The following is an 18724-nucleotide window of genomic DNA, read 5'->3' as shown; positions in this document are numbered from 1 at the left end:
TACTGTCAAATACATGTGTACATACATATGACACTATTATTTGTCTATTTACTATCTCCATTTTACAACCGATTTCTGCATTAATTCTTAATACTATTTCTATGTAACCTTAACCCATCTATTTATTTTAAACTTATTAATATACGACCACAAGTAGATGTAACGACGCCCGACGTTAATATTTCTTACATCTTAACAATATAATTTTACTGAATATAAATAATTCTATATACCATTAAGATAGATATTACTGTATACTATAAATATACATGTCAACAAAACATAGTCAAGAAATATGCGTACCATAGAATAATGCTAAAAATGCGGTAGACAAACTTTGCCTGCAAAAAGTTCGGAAATTACAGTGATCCACAGAGCTAGGACAAACAAAATGTAGGAGATTCCAACTTGATGCGAATTGGGTAGTTGATACGGTTGCCCGCCGATTTCATCGATATGAAATCCCATTGGGAATATAACTGCCGCGTAACAAAATAACACCACTGAAATGTGATTATACCAATCACTTATACAATACATCGTAACTAATAGCATAAACGTCTATTTATATTCAAAATTTATAATTAAAAACATAAAATTAACTGTACGAAATATTTTATAACGTAACTTTATGAATTATTTTAACGTACGAAAATAATGAAAAATTCATATATTTGCTCTATCTTATTTCTGAGCTACACAGATAATTCTGTGCTTCAATAACTAACCGTATTAGACAAAATTTCTAGCGTATCAAAATAATCAAAATATTCAAATATATCAAAAAATTAATAGATTAATTTTATTATTCCAATAAGACACATTAAAGACTTCTATTGAAGCCCAAAGAAGTTACGCTGCACACTTCCTTTAAATATAAACATACAGTGTAAATATAAACATATAAATATACATGATATGACACGATTTGTAAGGAGAATTATCAAAATATAAAAACGAATGTAACTCAGAAATAAAGTCAGATAGAAGAAATATGAAAAATGAAATTTTTAGATTATATGTGTTCTTCATACTTTCAGAGATAAAATCATTTGAAAGTCGTTATTATATAATACATGTGTACAATTTTATGCACATGTTTTGTTATATTAAATTATCAAACATGTATATATGATCTAGTGTGTATATATATTAATACTTACTGGCACCAAATCCCACCCAACGTGCATAAGGAATGACGTTACGATCCCAGTGTGAGCTAACCAGTAATATTATGGTTGCTGTTATCAAAATACAACCCACAAATATGAAGACCAGTGCCATCAACCATTCGGATTGCAAATCCGATTTGTAACAAACCTGTGGTCTATTATGTAAGGTCATGCATGATATCATGAGACCTAATCTTGTATCACCTGTGAGAAGAATCATAAAATTAACACATTATATTAGAACAACATATAAATTTCTTATCACACTTGCGTCCTATTGTATAAAATCTTTCACCTCTATCACGCAAATAACGTATTTATTTATATCTACTAGGAACAACATTACAAGCTTTATTAGATTAGGGCTCTCGCCGAATACATGTTTAAATGTTTAGCGTGTATCCGTTTAAAAACGTCTGACGGAGACCATTTCGACATAACTAAATCGTTTAAACGGATTCTGCTTTCTCTTTCTATTAAATTTGCAAAATGTTCTCAAGTTATACGTATAAGATGATTTTTCTATCTTGTTGAAACTTCCATAATAAACAAAAAAAAAGAGGCAACAAGACTAACACTTTCCTTCCTTCGTATAAACAAATAAACAGATTTAAAGTTAGCAAGTGGATACACGTGTTCAAAAACACGTGTAATCACAATTCCTTTATTATAAGTTTTTGTAAACGTATATACTGAATACACGTTCGAACATTTTCTTTAAACGTGTGATATTAGACTCCACATTAGGTCTTCCTTTTACTATTAATATTCGATTCTATCACTGTCATAAAATATATACTAAACTGGTTAACTATATTTTTGTCAATATAAAGATGTTACAACAGACAAGGCTGTTCCTTTGAAAAAGAAGAAAGAGTAGACAATATCTGCAATTACCTCCAATATCGGTGATAATCCAGTCTGGCATGGCCAAACTAGCTATGGCAAAGATATCCGCGGCTAAAAACAGTATCCCCGATATGATAGTCAATTTGTCCATTTTTGCTTTCAGAACTGTCAACAGTTGAGTGCTTATGATTCCTTCATAAAAAATCACCTATCATCATATCTAGACATATTTTACAATACACTTGTTCTTGTAACACAAACATCACTTATTGTTGGCCAAGGCATCTTCTGAGATATACGAATGTTATCATTCACTAATGAATGTCATTATATCTATAAATAAGAATATCTGAGTATAACATAATCACAATATAGAAATTCTTACTTCTACAAAATTCCTATCAGCTAATAGTGCGAGAAAATTAACACAGCAAGACAAAAGCATCTCCAATGTAACTCAATTGTTGCAGAAAATCGAATTCGTTAAACGTACCCTTGAGAACCCCGAAAAGAACCCTCGATTGGAAGACCTGACTTGTTTTTTGAGACGAAAAAGTAAAGGGCCTGGAAACACAGGTAACTCTAAAAGAGTTGCCTGCGGCCCTTACGTTGCACTTAAAATGGTTTTATACATGGATATAATGAATGCATCAAATTAAGAAAAAGCATCAAGTTCCTGTGGATTTGAAAATTGTCAGTGGTTCGAATATCCTGCGGATTTAAAGATTGACAACAGTAAGTATACCGAATTTAGTTCCGATTTTATCCTATTCTGCTTTCACGATCTGATGTGTATAAATATATGGAAAATCTTACCTTCGCAGAATTGGTATCAGCTGACGACACAGCGAGACGGTTAACCACAAAACAATAACAATATAAATTATTCGCTGTAATTTACCACGATGGGAAAGGCATTCGAAGGCTGTTACGATTGCATTCGTTCTGGCCGCTTACGCGCTCTAAGCGCTTATAAATGTTGCTCACGTCGCTCACTTTAACGTTTGAGCACTCACAGACCTAGTAATTACGTCATCGTGACGTCATAACTTCTTATTTACAAACACTTATTTTAGCAAGTAGCGCAGTGAATGGCGTTTCGGAACGCACTGGAAGCAAATCTAAAGGCAGTATTCATAGGCTGCGACTCCATTCACGTTTTCAACGCTGCAAAACCTGTGTCAGACTACAAATTAAGGATTGAGATTAAATTGAATTTGGCCAATCAGTACAAGGTTTATTCTACTCAAATTTAATGAAATTTAGTGAACTTTACACTGATTGGTCAAATTTCAATTCAATCTCAATCTTCAATCCATAGTCTAATACGGGCTTTACAATGTTCTAAGCGTGAATTGGACTGCAGCCCATAAATACCGACTTAAGGGCTTGTGTTCACGATACTAAGTTCGTTCCGAAATCTAGTGACCAATCGTATCGGCGAATTAGCTGAATTGATGAATGCGATTGGTCAATTCCGTTGAGTTAATCGTCGATTCGACTTAAACCATAATACTGAAACTGGGTATAATTAATCTTACCAAAAGGATTAATATTTAATAATTTATTGTATTCGCCCTCTGCAACCGGAGGTTCAGCCGCGTAAGGGAGGGCGGCTGACCGGAAGAAAAGTAAAGAGGACCTCCGGTAGGTGGCATCGCAGACCCAGACTAACGCAAAGGCGAGGCGCGACTGCGATTGGCGAAAACCGCTAGCAAATCAGGAAGTGTCGCGGAAGGGAGAGAGCGTTTGAAATTGAAGAAGAGGAAAAGGCGGACAGTTGCGAGCAGACGATAGAGGCGAGAGGACGTGGAGCCAAGGGAGCCGAAAACTGCGCAGAGAGAAAAGAAACGAAGGGTCTTCAAGGAGCAGCGACACAAGGGAAAAGCCTGTGAGGACGCTCCGGTATAAGCCCAGAAGCAGAGGCCTGGGAGACGAGGGGAAACGACCGGTCGCTCTGGCGACGGTAAGTGGTGGATAAATTTGCCACAGTTCTCCCCCGCAATTTTCTTTCGTCCGAGACCCTTCGTCGGGAAAATAAAGCGTCCGTTGCGTAAACCGAGTTTCGACTTGTTGACAACGAGAGCCCTGCGTCGCAATAGGGCGAGATAAAGAAGCCGCGGACGAAATTGCGTCGCGACATATTTTTTTTATTGACGCATCGGTTCACGGAAACAATTCCATCTTCCATATGTGTTCTTTCCACGAGTTAGGTTCGTATAGTATTCGTTCAGGATTTTATCTCATTAGGTCTGTTCGTTTTCGCTGCACCGCCGAACTAGTGCAATAAGTTGAAGTGAGAAAACATATACTTGTCTCGCTTCAACTTATTGCATTAGTTCAGCGATGCAGCGAAAACGAGCAGACCTATTATTGTTAGTTGCGTTTTATCATAAGTATTATTTGTGTACATATATTCGTTTCATAGTTTCTAAGCACGTTAATCAGACCAAGCCTTTTATCATATTTTCGTTCGTTTTGCGTTATTCTTTTAGAGTTATTTGTAATCCATATTTTTATTTGTAGACCTCATTGTCATTTACCGCGCTAGTGTTTTTTAGTTTTAATAAATAGAGTTTAGTTATTCGCTTCTAAGAATACGCGCTTCATTTTTCGTGCCTTCCTTTTTTCGTACTGTGTGTCAGGCGGGCGTCCTGCGACTCGAGCATCTCTTCGGAGACGACAGCGCTGCCGGGGAGGGAAATCCCTCCGCGCACCAACCACTATACGGCGTGTCTGGGGAGATTCGACCAGTCCAGCTCCCTAGGCCGAGAGTTTGGGCGGAACTCTAAAAACGCCCAGGCGACCGTGTATGGGCAGCGAGATCCTTAGAAAAGTGAACTTCTAGATGTTCGGCGCGGCGTGGACGGTTTAACATCGATTTATCTACTTATTTAGCGACACCCAGTCACACCTCACCTTGAATATACACGTATCCTGCTGTAAACGTAGAAAATACAACTAAAATAAACATCTCCGGTAATATCTAAAAACTTTCTCATATCCACCGTATGTAAAAAATGCCGAAAGGTTTTATTATGATGATAGCAGCATATAAAAGCGGAAATAACAATAATAACAAATCAGTGGTAGGATCTGTCTATAAAAATGTAACACTTTATTATATTTTAGAGCGTGTTGGAATACAAAGAGTAATTTCGACGTTTGAATTTCTTGCAGTTTGGCTCAGTTTGCACACATTGTACATTACCTGCAATTAGTAAAACGGTAGAATTAGTATTTTGTAATATCATCTTAAATCTGTATTTATTGAATAATAACGATAATAATACGCCATTTGAAACATTGATCACCAGTCGATATGAGACGTTCCTAAGCAGGGACCAATTCAATGAACGATGAGAATTCAATTGGCATCGAGTTCGTTCTTGATGTTCAAGAATTTACAGCCAAACCTGAGACTCAGCTAAATACATCTTCCACTTTAGAGCTTTTGATTCACAACAACGAACTCGAGCGAGAAGGTATACTATTATAATCTACACAATTTACAAGTAGAAAATCCGTCGCAAATTGGAATTGCAATTTTTTATAATCAATAAAAATATATAAACTTAAGAAGTGTTCTCAATTCTCATGGACAACTTGAGTGTCAAATACACGTGACCCGTTGTCTGGAATTTATTCCTTTGACCTACTTTCTCCGAAACTCCCGCTTGAAATAAATAACGAGGTCTGCGGCGAGAATTCGCGATTCAGCCGAGTAAAGAAAGTTCAATCAACAATGACACTCACCGTCATCAGTAAAAGCAGAATCCACGAACGTCGTGGAGTCGTTGGCGCTGTCGTCCGGGACGTTTTCGCTCGTGTTCACGTCGGCCGAGTCGTCGTACTCGTCGTCACCGTTGTTGCTCTTGGGCGAGTTCACGGGCGAGGTCTCGCCGCTCAAGCATTTGCTCGACGAGTGTTCCTCGAAAGAGCTTAGGAGCTCGCCCTCCTCGTCGAACGTCGAGATCTCCATGGGCTGCACGGAGGACATGTTAATCGACATCTCGCCCGATCTGATCTCCTTGCTATTCGCGATGATCTGCAGCAAGGTAGACGGATCGTCGATGCCCAGAGTCTGGCAGAATCGCGTGGTCTGATCGTTTATCGTCAGCCGTGGCGGCTCGATCGGAGCGTCCGCCGACGGATCGTACGGCTGGGCGGTGCGCGTGAAATTAAGCGGCACTTGCAAGTCGCAGTCGAACTTCTCGTAGACGGTTTGCCTCTCCTTCGCGGTGGGCGTGTACATCCATCTGCCGCTGCCGTAGCGACCGGGCATGGAGTGCATGCTGGTCTTGACGCTCAACAGATGATTCGTCAGGTACAGTATCGTCAACCACTCGAGATCGTAGCTCAAACGTAAGGGACTCTCCTGCTGCGAGCGCACTTCCAGCACCTGGAGGAACTTCCGTTTCGGCAGACACTTGTCCAGCGCCAGAAATTTCGTCACACGAGCTTCCTCTCCCTTCTTCGGAATGATTGCCGCGAATTTGCAGTGCAGGTGCGCGGAGAACCAGTAGGACGGGTAGAGCTGCTCCAACAGCTCCATGCACGGCGGACTGCCGAGTGTATTGCTCTCTATGTCGCTCCTGAAAGAGACGAAACGACGACGTGACGACGCGATGATAAAGTATGCCCATGTTATCTCATCAAAACTACACAAATTGTACAACTGGCGAAACTCGGTTGTCAACAAGAATTACCTGAAGAACGGTTTTCGCTTCAACAGCGCGTCTTCGTCGCCGTATTTCGTTACTCCTGCCGGCCAGTCGTGAGACAGGAAAATATCAATCTTACCAGAAAGCTGGAAATATATTAGATTGTACAATATGTTTTTTTTTTTCTTTACCATCGCAGATGACAAGACTACTTCACCTAACATTTAAACAGTTCTATCCGCAAAGAAATATACGTTATGTATACACATTGATTTATACCTGTTTCAGTCTAAATATTTCTAGGTTTCGAACATGATATACACTTCGTAAAGTTTGATCTGTATACGGAGGCTTCTCATGATGCCCCTGCATCCAGTGTTGGCTCTTATAAATGCCAGAAAGCCCAGCGATTCTAACCCCAGCCACTTGTATCACACCTGCATATCCAAGGTAAAAGATGTTGGGTGCAACCCATCCTCCATAGGGTAGTTCCTGAAGATGATTCGATGCTTCATGATTGCCTCCGATAAAAACTGTCAATACCGGAGCTTCCTTCTCACCAGAATAATACCTAGAGATAGTATTTTTCATACATGCATTGTATCAAAATTCTTTTTTATCAGATAAGTAACATCATGAAAACATCAACGAGTAAAAACACCATTAAGAAGCAACCAATAAAATATGCAATTGCATACTTGGTAAATTTTTTAAATAACGAAACTAACTTGTAAAATGTACACATATCCTTGTACTTGTCCGATATCGCCATGCATTCTAAATCGCTTAAATTTCTAGTGGCTTGAAAATCGCCACAGCAAATGAGCAGATCTATCTTTCTCCCGTCAACTTTCTCGATCTCTTGTATAGTGTTATAAATAATCTCCAATTCGCCATGGGCGCAGCCCTCTACAGCGATCCTCATTGTTCCAATTAAATCGTAAACTTATAAATTGACGGTCAACGTCATATAAATTTTTCTAAATATACCTAGACGTCAAGTTCACAATGTAAACGTATCACAGATATCTGTAAACATTTTCACCGTATAACACTTAAACTCAAAGAGAATCCGTTTCCTTTTTTATATAAATACACTCCTTCAAGGCAGAGAGATGACGGATTTTCTCCCCCTATCTTTCTTTCTCTCCTAATTTACCACTGATATCGAATTTACGAAATTGCACAAATTTTCAATAATTTTTTCTATACTCTCAAAATGATTCTAATTAAATCTTATATACAATCTAACCTAATCTGACTTAACCGGAAGGTACAAACGTACAACCGCCCCCCCATGTGAAAATTGGCAACAGTTTTCAGCGCCACTTACGGTAAAACCAGCCGTATCAGAACTAAAACAAGTTATATAACACGAAATGGGGGATGCACGCCTTATTTAAATTGGTTGCATTCAGAAAACACGATGGTTGTACAATGATTAACTCGTCATAATTGGCCTAAATTGAGGAATCCAATAATAAATACTAATAATTACTGACCGCTTGTATTTTCTGAACGCAGCCATTCATTTGTTCGCGCTCACTTACATACTTACAAGGGTAGGGGGCATGTAAACTATATCAAGAAAATTTAAAAAGCGAAAAGGTTCAAAATTATGAGAAACATGTTAAAAATATGTACATAAAATATATTTTTAATTTTCGTGTGAGCAGTATAATCAATATTTTTCAACTATGGGTTAAGTGAAGAATAAAGTGCGCTTGTTTTTATTTTGTTCTATGTCTACATAAATGTTACATTTACACTTCTAGGCTCAACACCCACGTTCTTATATTTAAAACTGCACTTTCCTTTCTGAAAACTTTTGTACTGATTAAAATGTAACAATGTTTTTAGAATGTTTATCCATATAAAAATTTGCGAATTTTGCGACTTATTGGTTGATACATTAAATACACACATTGAAAATGTTGAAATTCTGATAATAATGATACGAATACAATTAAAAACGAGTGTCTATTATTATGATAAATTTTATAAAGAAATTAAACCTTAATCTTTTTTGCAATATCACAAAACAAATACTGATAGATTTTGTGAACACGTATGCAGACTCATATATGTATATATAAGCTTGCAAAAATAAACTTTACATTTTTGCTTTACTTATATAAGATATATTTAAAATATGCGATTTTTTTTTTTTGGTACTGAAATATATTTTATATCTTGTAAATGTTATAAAACTTTACGGCTAATATTTTATACTCCCTAAAAGGATATCCATAATTAGATTCCTCATAATCATTTTACAAAAATTCCTCACACCAATCGGTTAAACATTGATAACAATCTGTGGACTGTTTTGCATTTGCTGAACATGCATCCTTCATCCATTCTTGAAATAGTTCCTTATTTTTCTTTAGTACTAAGTATTGTCCTAGTACTACATATGCCTATATGACAAAATTTAAATATTCATTAGTACATATTTATATAATAAAAGAGACTATTAAATATAACAAATCAGTATTAAGTTTTGCACATAATAGAACATATATATATTAGGAATAAGAATAAATATTAAATATTAGGAATAGGAATTACATTCACACAACAGAATGAAATAAACAGCTATATGACGCAATTCCCATATTTGTATCTTATATTTCATTCTTTTCCATTATTTATTATGTTTAATCAAGCTATTCCTAATTTTTATATTTAATTTTTAATATTTATTCCTGATGTATTCTCACAATACACTGTACAATCTTACTTTGTCAAAACCAGCAGCTTCTAATCTTTTTCCTAAAACCTCTCCAACACCAGCAAGTTCAGTCACTGGTTTATCCCCCATTGGTTCTGCCACAAAGTTTCTATGTTTCTGCGATGTAGTAGACATTTTGATCTGCAAACGTGAAAATTCTCAAACAAAATCCTTTTAGAAAAAAAATGATTTGTCTGTTTGTCATGAATTTACTGCCGCATGTGAATTTACACTACAGCTTTATAACCTTGAAAATAATGCAATATTTATCGTTTGACCTATTCGTCTTTATCAAGATATTTCGCATAAGAGTGCATCCGAAACAAATAAAAACACTTAGAAAGTTAACAATATAAAGAATAACATGAATAAATATCAAGTATAAACAAAACAAAGATCACAAAAAGGCATATGAGAAAAAGGAAGATTACCTGCCAGGAGTTAATTTGCTTATATAGCGTATTAAATGTTCCACTGTCTTGTTAGAAATAAATGCACAACGTTATTTTCTCACGTAGTGACAATTAGTGATGATTTGTAAATTCAACACAATCAAAAATTGCATCAATTACTCACTAAGCACGGAATACAAAAGTTGAATAGAAGGCCAACTGATTGTTACTTTTCTCAACTATGTTAATGGCATTTTTTATTTGTTGATTTGACTCAACTCATGGCTCTTGCAGCAAGTGCGATGCGTAACGCAATATACGACACGATCTCCAATGAGTATACTGCCTTGCTACCAGGTGTAGAAGTATGAAACCGGAATTTCTCTATAGATGGTGCTAGCCATCAGTTTAGGGACCGTAAGACCGCTTCTGCAGCGCCATCATCTCCCTCTAACAGCTGACGAAGATTTTCAACACACAACAACCCAAGTTCCATACACCGGTATATTTTTCTATAACCTTAAACATGTCGAGTTTTGTGCCTACGAACTACGATTTGCGGACAGCATTGGTTTTTTGTTATCATTTGAAGAAAACTGCTGCAGAATCGCATCCATAAAGCCCAGAGCCATAAAGCCCATATCAGACTACCGAGTGCCAATTTTTATTGACTAATCAAGCCAGTTGGTGCCTCACGGTGATTGGTCTGTAAGATTTAGCAGTCGAATTGGCGTTCACAGTCATCAGTAATCTAATATAGACTTAAGCCTGTTCTACAATACATCATACGTCGGAATTGGATGTCGCGATGCGGCCGATGGCCCAATGAAAGGAGGGTCCCGTTAGCGCACGAAGGTGCGATAGCACACATCCACTTAAATCGGCCGCTATCTAGAGTTTTTCCGCTGGACCACCAATTAGAAAATTGCATATTAAATTAGCCAATCACCTATGTGAGTCATCAAAGCTCGCCTATTTATTCTGCCCTAAACATTACTCATCCTGCTTTACCCTCAGGATGGAGCTTTCGAACGCAGCTTTAATGTGTGAACAACCGAGGCGCGACATTTGATATGATAGTGAACGTAGAATGGAAAAAATCATAAATAATTATGATTATATAGTTGTTTCTTTTTAAATATTTGGCAAAGAACACCCTACCTTCCTGCTAGGTACATTTCCCAGTTGACTTTTGTAAAATTTATTATTATTTTATTATTTAAAGAAATTTTTCTTTCGTTGAAAGGAAGGTTAAAAATAAAACATTATCTTACAAATATCTCTAACTTTAATCACTAAGGCCATATTTTCCGCCAAAGCAGTTGTAATGGGAGAGAACCTTTTCTCCTTTGCAGTACTGGGTGGAAAACGTTAAAATCTGCTTTCCTCAGTTCTTCTAAGTAATTCTCTACACAGACTCTTGGCAAAAATATCATGTTGAGATCTTTTCCTGCCGTTTTCTTAAGTGACATTGCCTGAAACAGAGAAGAGCTTGTGCATATATCAAAAATGATTTTAACTTCAATAATGCGATTTTTTAAGTATTCAAATATATACAATATTTAATTTGGAAAATATATTCAGTCATTGGAAATGAAAATGGATGTTTTTCCACAGCTTAAGCAGTGCTTCTCGCAGTTGTAAATACACAACTACATAAATGAAATAACATAGATAGGACAACTTAATTATATTCTGCACAATTGTCATTGAGTTCAGCATCTTGGCAAATACCATTTGCAGATGTCGATTTGCGCAAGAAGCGACATCGAATATTGCGTCTTTGAATCCAGTGCTCAGCTGTCCTCGGAATACCGACTCAGAGGAGACACCGTTTTTCAGTAAGACGTCCTGCGGCAGTACCATAACTTTTTTATGGGCGTTATACGGCACGGAACGAATCAAAGTAACCAGACCATGCGCCTTGCCGAAATGACTGGCCGCATGATCGGCGTTTACGTTCGCTGTGCCTTGAGCCTCTAACAGTAAATAATATAACGACGACATCGTGTAGTCGCAATATCTCTCGAGCGACTCTAAATCTACGAATATCGAACTACTTAACTTGTCTGAACGAGCGTCGATTAGACGCTTGAAGTAATGCTTGGATAACTTGTGTTCCTGGAGAATCTGCAAAATGCGAGAAACAGCTATGACTCCCAACTCACAAGTTCTAACGGACCTGAGACGCATGACTATATTTACACTGATAGAACTTGAAACCAGTGTGGCAAAACACCTGCATTTACAGGAACATTTATATGAATGGTATACAATTAATTTGTAATATAATTATATCAATATTATAGCTACTTATTGATGTTATATGTAAACAGTTATATCACAACTCTATATATGCTATAAGTCTGCAGGTGTTGATAAACTAGTTCCAGGCTGATGTGTTAACATAATCTACAAGCTGTACAATCTCCTCTACCCTGTGTAATTCCATTGCTACTGGACTTCTAGGTGGGTGATCATTATAAGTGTTGTTCAGAGCATCAGTCCAAAACTGCAGTCGCATAGCTCCGATTTTATTGTCGCTCACTTGATCCTCTACTTGAGCCACTTCAACGTTAAATGCACGTATCACGAAAGCTGCTGATCTGATACTCTGCGGGAGTAACAACGTACACAGAAAGTTCTCATAGTCGCTTTTCCTAGAAAGATCCGTATATATGAGTGCAACTTTTAGTGATTTCTATTATACATAATGAAATATAATTGTGACATATCTCAGTTAAATCGACAAGATGTTATCACGTTGGTATGTTAGCAATATGTTAACCCATTAAAGGCTATAATTTCACAATTTTAATAGAAGGATCAGTTTGTTCTGTTTCCTAAAGGTCTTGGATTAATATTGGAAATATTTTTGTCAAAGGTGTGAATACAATTGAAAATTGTAGATGCTGAAAACAAGAGTGAAATTTTATTAAGTGACTTCACTCAATGAAAAAGTATCTCATAAGTGAGACACTGGCCGCTAATGGATTAAAGAAACACAATGCGATACAACTGTTATTTATTAGTTTTTACAGTTTAACATAGCAGAAACAAATACCTAACTAGCTGCAAACAATATTCGGACGGTGTCTGCCTTGGTTTCGCAGTCGTGCTCATACATCGCAGTTGCAAACGCAAGCTTTGTTTAATTAACGAGAAAAATTTGTTCATGGTTACAGCATGAGGTTACAACATCTTTATTGAACTTGGAATTTAACCTAAATGATTACTCAATTGTTTTAATAAAAAATGGCACAACGAGAAAATTTATCCCGATAACGCAAATAATATATTAAATTGTTGCAATACATCGTGCGCGAACATTTTCGACCGGCTCGTGACAGAAATAACCTATAAACGTCTGAAATAACCCCAAGAGGCGATGCACTTTGAACTTGCACTTTGCGCACTTTTCATCTCTTTCATCTTTTTTTCCTACAACACCTGAATCCTACACTCGGAAATAGAAAGTGCAAATACTTTATCGATCCCAAAACGCATCCGATACATATATATCCAATAAGAAAATTTATCTTCTTTAAAAATTAATCAAGCATATATTCTGCTATTGGATATCAGTTGCGTTCCGAAATGCATTGAGAAAAATGTTCAAGCCATATTGAAATCGAGTGCAGATATCGAGGATATCCAAACGTTGGTGGCACTGACTTGGATTGACTTTAATTTCACGCTTTATTCGCGCAAACAAATATGGACAAGTTTGTTACATTAGTTCGTACAATACGCGATCACGGCGGATTATGGAAATCCTTGAAAATGTTATACAGGTTAATATTACTTTTACTATAGTTATACGTTATATCGCATTAATAATACAATGAACATTGTTTAATAATATTTTTACCACCTCTAGTATTGTGTAATCAGCTCCTTACTTGACATTGCAATCTTAGTTGTAAGAATTATATCACAATTTTAAGTTCTGTGAGAGACGATACTTATCACATAGAATTGCTACATGTTAACTTAATTATAAGTACAATTATCCTTAATTTGGTATTCGGTATATCAGGGTGGATGAATTGAAGAGCGGCACTTTGATCGGAGAAGATAAATATGGTAATCGATATTACCAGGATAACCGACACTTTATAGGTAAGCTGTTGATTATTGATACAAATCACTTTTAACATGTGTGCATATTTACAACAGTTGTTTAGGTTCTACCTCTGATATTATATGTAAAAACTTTACTATATCAATACTCAGGATTCTCACAAATATTTTAAGGAAATATATGAGTGATAATATTGTTATATTTATTCTCCACATAGGTCGTAACAGATGGGTGATATACAATGAAAAAGTTGGGCTTAATTATGATGGCTCTCAAGTTCCACCAGAATGGTTCGGCTGGCTGCACCACAAGACAGATCTGCCACCAGATAAAGATCCATCTCGGCCTAAGCACAAATGGATGATGGACCATACACCGAATCTGAGCGGCACGAATCAAGCATATATGCCCTATAGCACTACAAAACCAAAAATTGAACCTTGGCGTCCACCGCAGTGATTCTTGTCAAAGTGTTAGTGCAACATACAGATTAAAGTAGTTTGTTCGTAATTGTGACAAAGTATAAAATATTATTCAATGTAAATAATGTAATTGTTCCAATATAAAGGAGTTATACTTAAAAGAAGAACACACTCATTGTGCTTTTTTTTGCTATATTGATATAACAATGTGCCAATATAAGTCGCAACATGATAATACAGTAAACAATATTCCAACATTTTCAATTCTGGAAATATTGTGTATGGAGTAATGAAGATGACATCTATTTATACATTTTCTTCATATTTATTTAATTTAGACTGAGTCCAATATTTCACTACTACGTCGATTTCTTTTCCTGTACATTTCTCATACATTGTTTCAAGAAATTGATTCGCTTCTCGAGCTTGTCTTGTATACTGAAATTTTCGTATGAAATTGTTAAAAGGTCGTATCCTTGGGCTTTTAATAGCTGTGTATATAAATATACAGATCCTAAGAGATCGCTCTGTCCTCGACAATAATCATGGTAGTCGTGTACCACTATTCCTATCCTGAAATACAAGATGTTAATCGTTAAATTTGTATTTACGTTTCAAGATATTTTCAAGCTAGAATGTGATTAATATTTGAAGACGAGGAAATACTGCGCCTTAAAAGTTTTATCAAATTGTAGATTGTTTTTCATGGCACATAATAGTATCTGGCTGCTTCTTGATTACTTCTAACATACCTCCTCACATCTTTAGACTGTTCGTTCCAATTTTCGACCGCTATAGGTTTGTGTTTTTCATCCATACGATACTCGGCATCTACGATAATCGGGAACAATGTTACTTGATCATGAAAATCGATACAACGTATACATCTGCTTATCTGAAATTCACTTCAATACATTGTCAAAACAATTACCTAGTAAAAATCCCATATTCGTGTCGACATTGATTTTGTAGTGAGACTGTGATGGGAACAAATTCTTCAGTGTCTCTGATAATGCATCTGTGTACGTTTGCTTCGACTTTGCTCTAATTAAAGGTATATCCACGAACATTGCAGAGTCTTTGTCCAAAAATGGCCCTGTAATTTTAAACGATGACGCGTGAAACCATCGAAGGTATGGCACCAATAATATATTTCCGAATAAGTACCTTTGTAGTCTTTCATCCCAAACTGCGCAAAGGCATTGATGTTGAATAATTTTAATTTCTTCGACACATTTAGCTTGGAAGAGTCTGAAGCAAGACAGCGATTAAATTAACGCCATTGATACACTGAAGCGTAATAATGTAAAGTAGTAGTAACGCATTACAAATTTACAGTAAATACGAACCGTTCAACTTCGTTGTAAACGTAGAATGCAATACAGACTCGACCTGCCGTTGCTGCACAAAGTTCAGAACCGTTAACGACCAGACAATGTCCAACCATTCCGCCGAGGACACAAGAAACGGATTCACTTGCTGCGCGAAATCCTGGTGAATAAACAACAATTGATGAAATGTTCACGAGAGTTCAAGTGTCAGGCGTCTAACATAATAAGCAAAAGACAGAACATCGTGATGGCTCTTCACGTACTTTGATAAAAGTGTTCGCCTTCTGCGATTTATAGCACAAGGCCGCGAACGTTTGCAGAATCGACGAGTAATGATGCAATTTGTATTCTACCGATGTGTTGAAGAGCGTGTCGCAGAACACGTCGAGCACGTCTTCGTTCTTATAGTGCAGAAATCCTAGCGATGTTATGATATATTTATTTGTAGCAGCGTTGGTGCTTGTCGGTAAACATTGTAGCAAGTCGGCCATGACTTTTTCTAACAGTACCTGTTACATCATTCTTCATATTAATCATTATCATCGTATATGGGAAACTAGAAATCACACGTTATCAATATATGCATACTCAAGTATGTATATACCTTATCTGGAAAATTCAATATAGCCATGCTGTACAACAAAGTTGCGCACTGCTTCACATTTAATTTCATATTGTATTTGACAATATTATACGACAGCATTCTTAGTAGCGGTGTGTTCCTTTTTCCTTGTTCCCTCAATGACGCTATCATCTTTGAAAAGATAATTTTTTAAATATCAGTAAATTTTGTCTTGAGTTCTAATTATCAAATGCCATATGCAATTAGTACGAAATTTTTCTTTCTTTGCTTCCACCTGTTTTATACTTGCATTTCCTTATATCTACCTTCTGCTTATATTCATGTAATTATTAAGAATAACTTAATGTACATATATGTATCTTCTGGGTCTTACATTTGAAGAAACTTTTTTATAATTATATATACACAGACCTTTATTATTATATACTACTATACTTATCTGCAGGAAAAATATGTCAATGTCAGAATAGAAAGTTGGCATATAACTGTTAAATACTCACAGCAATCATAGCAGGTGTGGACAATTGAGAATACTTTGAAAGATCGTCATAATCGTTAGATGTTTCTGAATCAAATTTGATCTGGCCATTAGTCTTAACTATTTTTCTGAGGTGAACAAACCTCTGATCAGTCTCAATGTTTGTCACTTGTGATTTTCCACTGTTTATCTCATTCGTTATTTGTGATATAAGCTTCAAGGCATTAGGTACAGAGAGATTTGGTAACATTGCCATGTCCAACAAGTCATTTACAGACTCAGCAGTTTGAAACTTTTCGACGAACTTGTCGTTTTCACTAATTTCAGGTAAATTAATTTTTATCTGGGATCCCATCTCCTTCAACTTATGCTGCTCTTCTTTCTGTAAAATATGCTTTTGCATCTTTGCATACTTAGGGCCTTCGTCTTCCTGCAAATAAAGCAAACTACTGATAACCCTATCCGTCAAAGGATTACCTGAACAATGGAGTACACATGGAATTGGCTGTTCCTATTATGAAAGTTCGCACGCAACAAGTGAGAAATATGATTGTCAATCGCACTTCACCTTGATAGATGCAGCGGGTTGCTCGCTGGTGATCGCTGTGCTGGAGTTATTGGCTATGAGAGCGGTGAAACGCCAGGACGAGCGTGGCGTGAGCCTGGCGGTCGCAGAATAGAGGGACGCGCTGAACTGCAGCATTATCATCAGCCTGCAAAACGATTATTTATATAATCATCAACGAAGCCCGGGATCAGTTGTACGCTGTCAATTCCCGTACGTTGAGTCGCGCGACGATTGTGCGTTATCGGCATGATCGGCAAAAAATATCTGACTTACGTTATAAACAAATACAGAAGGGAGAAGGAGCGTTATTGAGAAAAAGTCAACGACTACTACAAATTATTCTCGATCATTAGGAGCACATATTTAGGTTAGGTGACCACCATGCACCCGACCATAGACAAAAATTGTAGACGAGAGAAGATATACCATCCACCATTTTTAGCCGTTCGAGTTTATTTGATAATATTAGTGTGTCTTATGCGACTTGACAGAGTTATATTTAATACTATTTACATTGTAATTTACACATATTTAATTTTTATATATTTAATAATATGACAACTGGTCGGTTAACGAGATGCATTGGGAAACTCATAAAAGAAAGTATAACAACCTTTCTGTGTACCACTGTATATATGTGGTCTGTTCTTTATAGCTGAACTGGTCGCACTAGTCAAGAAATTTACATATGTATCAAAATGTGTGAAATGTGCATATACAATTCTTACGCTTTAGTTTATGTGAATTTCATGAATTAGTGCAGTTCAGCTATAAAGAATAGATCAATGCTTACGCGCTGGGAGTTCAACAATACCTAAAGTTAGGTCCACAATAGGTGTAGTAAGCCTTAAATTGTAAGAAATTGACCAATCACATTATAAAATCAATCGAATTATAAAAGAATAATCAATCGAATTATAAAAGAACAATGAATTGTGATTGATCAATTTCTTAAGGCTTATGCCTTAAATTCTCATTGTAGACTTAACATTTCAGGAAAATATATACATTAGTGACAATTTGCAGCGTTCACTCAATGCGCGTGCGCGATTCCCATTTAATCCCCACGACAGCACATCATTGCTCGCACGTGTGCACGTGATTACAGAAATTGCCGTGTAACCACACAGAAATGCAATGGAGGGAATAACGCATCAACCGAAAGCCATGTACATACATTCCACGTGTGTTCCATACTTCGACTAAATTCGGATAATAAGAGGTAATAGGGAGTTTTTGCATCAGGAATGATCGGGAATAACATTTTTCAGATACGGTGAACGCTAAAATGCGTTCCGATATTCACTGGCAACATTTCGAATCTATAGATATGTGACACAAATTGTAGATTCGCAATACTGGCATGAATATCGGAACGCATTGTAGCGTTTACCGTATCTGAAAGTATTGCAAGAACTCCCTAACGGCTATTTTCAAAAAGCAGTTT

The 18724-nt window shown here is 36.6% G+C and overlaps 5 protein-coding genes across 6 annotated transcripts; 1 reads left to right on the top strand and 4 right to left on the bottom strand.

Moving 5' to 3' along the window:
* Window positions 1–6: 6 nt before the first annotated feature.
* On the bottom strand, window positions 7–7971 carry LOC106747108 (lariat debranching enzyme-like). The gene is made up of 8 exons (XM_014624392.1): window positions 7414–7971; window positions 6965–7256; window positions 6731–6831; window positions 5778–6616; window positions 5153–5232; window positions 2070–2229; window positions 1164–1376; window positions 7–503 (listed from the first exon to the last, which is right to left on the bottom strand). Exons 1-8 carry the CDS (start codon window positions 7608–7610, stop codon window positions 316–318), a joined length of 2070 nt encoding a protein of 689 aa, XP_014479878.1. The 5' UTR covers window positions 7611–7971; the 3' UTR covers window positions 7–315.
* A 416-nt stretch (window positions 7972–8387) lies between these two features.
* LOC106747124 (barrier-to-autointegration factor) lies at window positions 8388–10128 on the bottom strand. Of its 2 annotated transcripts, none has more exons than XM_014624427.1 (3): window positions 9996–10128; window positions 9429–9560; window positions 8388–9105 (listed from the first exon to the last, which is right to left on the bottom strand). In XM_014624427.1, the coding sequence occupies exons 2-3, from the start codon at window positions 9552–9554 to the stop codon at window positions 8959–8961; spliced, it is 273 nt and encodes a 90-aa protein (XP_014479913.1). In that variant the 5' UTR covers window positions 9555–9560; window positions 9996–10128; the 3' UTR covers window positions 8388–8958. The 2 variants fall into 2 exon arrangements, with proteins under 2 accessions (XP_014479913.1, XP_014479912.1); XM_014624426.1 differs by having other exon boundaries at window positions 9851–10124.
* A 930-nt stretch (window positions 10129–11058) lies between these two features.
* On the bottom strand, window positions 11059–13367 carry LOC106747145 (NADH dehydrogenase (ubiquinone) complex I, assembly factor 6). Its single transcript, XM_014624476.1, has 4 exons — window positions 12876–13367; window positions 12249–12471; window positions 11546–11941; window positions 11059–11286 (listed from the first exon to the last, which is right to left on the bottom strand). The coding sequence occupies exons 1-4, from the start codon at window positions 12986–12988 to the stop codon at window positions 11107–11109; spliced, it is 912 nt and encodes a 303-aa protein (XP_014479962.1). The 5' UTR covers window positions 12989–13367; the 3' UTR covers window positions 11059–11106.
* Window positions 13368–13464: 97 nt separating this feature from the next.
* LOC106747146 (NADH dehydrogenase [ubiquinone] 1 alpha subcomplex subunit 12) lies at window positions 13465–14488 on the top strand. The gene is made up of 3 exons (XM_014624477.1): window positions 13465–13605; window positions 13851–13933; window positions 14113–14488. Exons 1-3 carry the CDS (start codon window positions 13529–13531, stop codon window positions 14352–14354), a joined length of 402 nt encoding a protein of 133 aa, XP_014479963.1. The 5' UTR covers window positions 13465–13528; the 3' UTR covers window positions 14355–14488.
* Window positions 14489–14622: 134 nt separating this feature from the next.
* On the bottom strand, window positions 14623–17873 carry LOC106747144 (protein TBRG4). The gene is made up of 10 exons (XM_014624475.1): window positions 17551–17873; window positions 17278–17422; window positions 16732–17139; window positions 16253–16402; window positions 15912–16157; window positions 15667–15808; window positions 15485–15568; window positions 15249–15413; window positions 15070–15148; window positions 14623–14890 (listed from the first exon to the last, which is right to left on the bottom strand). Exons 2-10 carry the CDS (start codon window positions 17416–17418, stop codon window positions 14677–14679), a joined length of 1629 nt encoding a protein of 542 aa, XP_014479961.1. The 5' UTR covers window positions 17419–17422; window positions 17551–17873; the 3' UTR covers window positions 14623–14676.
* Between the last annotated feature and the right edge of the window lie 851 nt (window positions 17874–18724).

The sequence above is a fragment of the Dinoponera quadriceps genome, unplaced genomic scaffold (genome assembly GCF_001313825.1).
Source record: "Dinoponera quadriceps isolate SergipeBrazil2010 unplaced genomic scaffold, ASM131382v1 scaffold2111, whole genome shotgun sequence".
In the NCBI taxonomy this organism is placed as follows: domain Eukaryota; kingdom Metazoa; phylum Arthropoda; class Insecta; order Hymenoptera; family Formicidae; genus Dinoponera; species Dinoponera quadriceps.
The sequence above is the reverse complement of the archived record's forward strand: the minus strand, read 5'-3'. Positions and strand labels throughout refer to the sequence as shown.

Excerpts from the sequence above, each read along its gene's own strand:
- LOC106747146 (XM_014624477.1), top strand. The coding sequence starts at position 13,529 with ATGGACAAGTTTGTTACATTAGTTCGTACAATACGCGATCACGGCGGA. Across the intron at positions 13,606-13,850 it reads TCCTTGAAAATGTTATACAG|GGTGGATGAATTGAAGAGCG; the intron begins GTTAATATTACT and ends TCGGTATATCAG. Across the intron at positions 13,934-14,112 it reads GGATAACCGACACTTTATAG|GTCGTAACAGATGGGTGATA; the intron begins GTAAGCTGTTGA and ends TTCTCCACATAG.
- LOC106747144 (XM_014624475.1), bottom strand. The coding sequence starts at position 17,418 with ATGATAATGCTGCAGTTCAGCGCGTCCCTCTATTCTGCGACCGCCAGG. Across the intron at positions 15,569-15,666 it reads GTTTACAACGAAGTTGAACG|ACTCTTCCAAGCTAAATGTG; the intron begins GTTCGTATTTAC and ends GTCTTGCTTCAG. Across the intron at positions 15,414-15,484 it reads TGGGATGAAAGACTACAAAG|GGCCATTTTTGGACAAAGAC; the intron begins GTACTTATTCGG and ends TTAAAATTACAG.
- LOC106747145 (XM_014624476.1), bottom strand. The coding sequence starts at position 12,988 with ATGAACAAATTTTTCTCGTTAATTAAACAAAGCTTGCGTTTGCAACTG. Across the intron at positions 12,472-12,875 it reads TATTGTTTGCAGCTAGTTAG|GAAAAGCGACTATGAGAACT; the intron begins GTATTTGTTTCT and ends GGATCTTTCTAG. Across the intron at positions 11,287-11,545 it reads CAAATCGACATCTGCAAATG|GCAATGTCACTTAAGAAAAC; the intron begins GTATTTGCCAAG and ends TCTCTGTTTCAG.
- LOC106747108 (XM_014624392.1), bottom strand. The coding sequence starts at position 7,610 with ATGAGGATCGCTGTAGAGGGCTGCGCCCATGGCGAATTGGAGATTATT. Across the intron at positions 6,832-6,964 it reads AAATATTTAGACTGAAACAG|CTTTCTGGTAAGATTGATAT; the intron begins GTATAAATCAAT and ends ATATATTTCCAG. Across the intron at positions 5,233-5,777 it reads TTCTGCTTTTACTGATGACG|GTAATGTACAATGTGTGCAA; the intron begins GTGAGTGTCATT and ends TACTAATTGCAG.
- LOC106747124 (XM_014624427.1), bottom strand. The coding sequence starts at position 9,554 with ATGTCTACTACATCGCAGAAACATAGAAACTTTGTGGCAGAACCAATG. Across the intron at positions 9,106-9,428 it reads AAGCTGCTGGTTTTGACAAA|GCATATGTAGTACTAGGACA; the intron begins GTAAGATTGTAC and ends TTTGTCATATAG.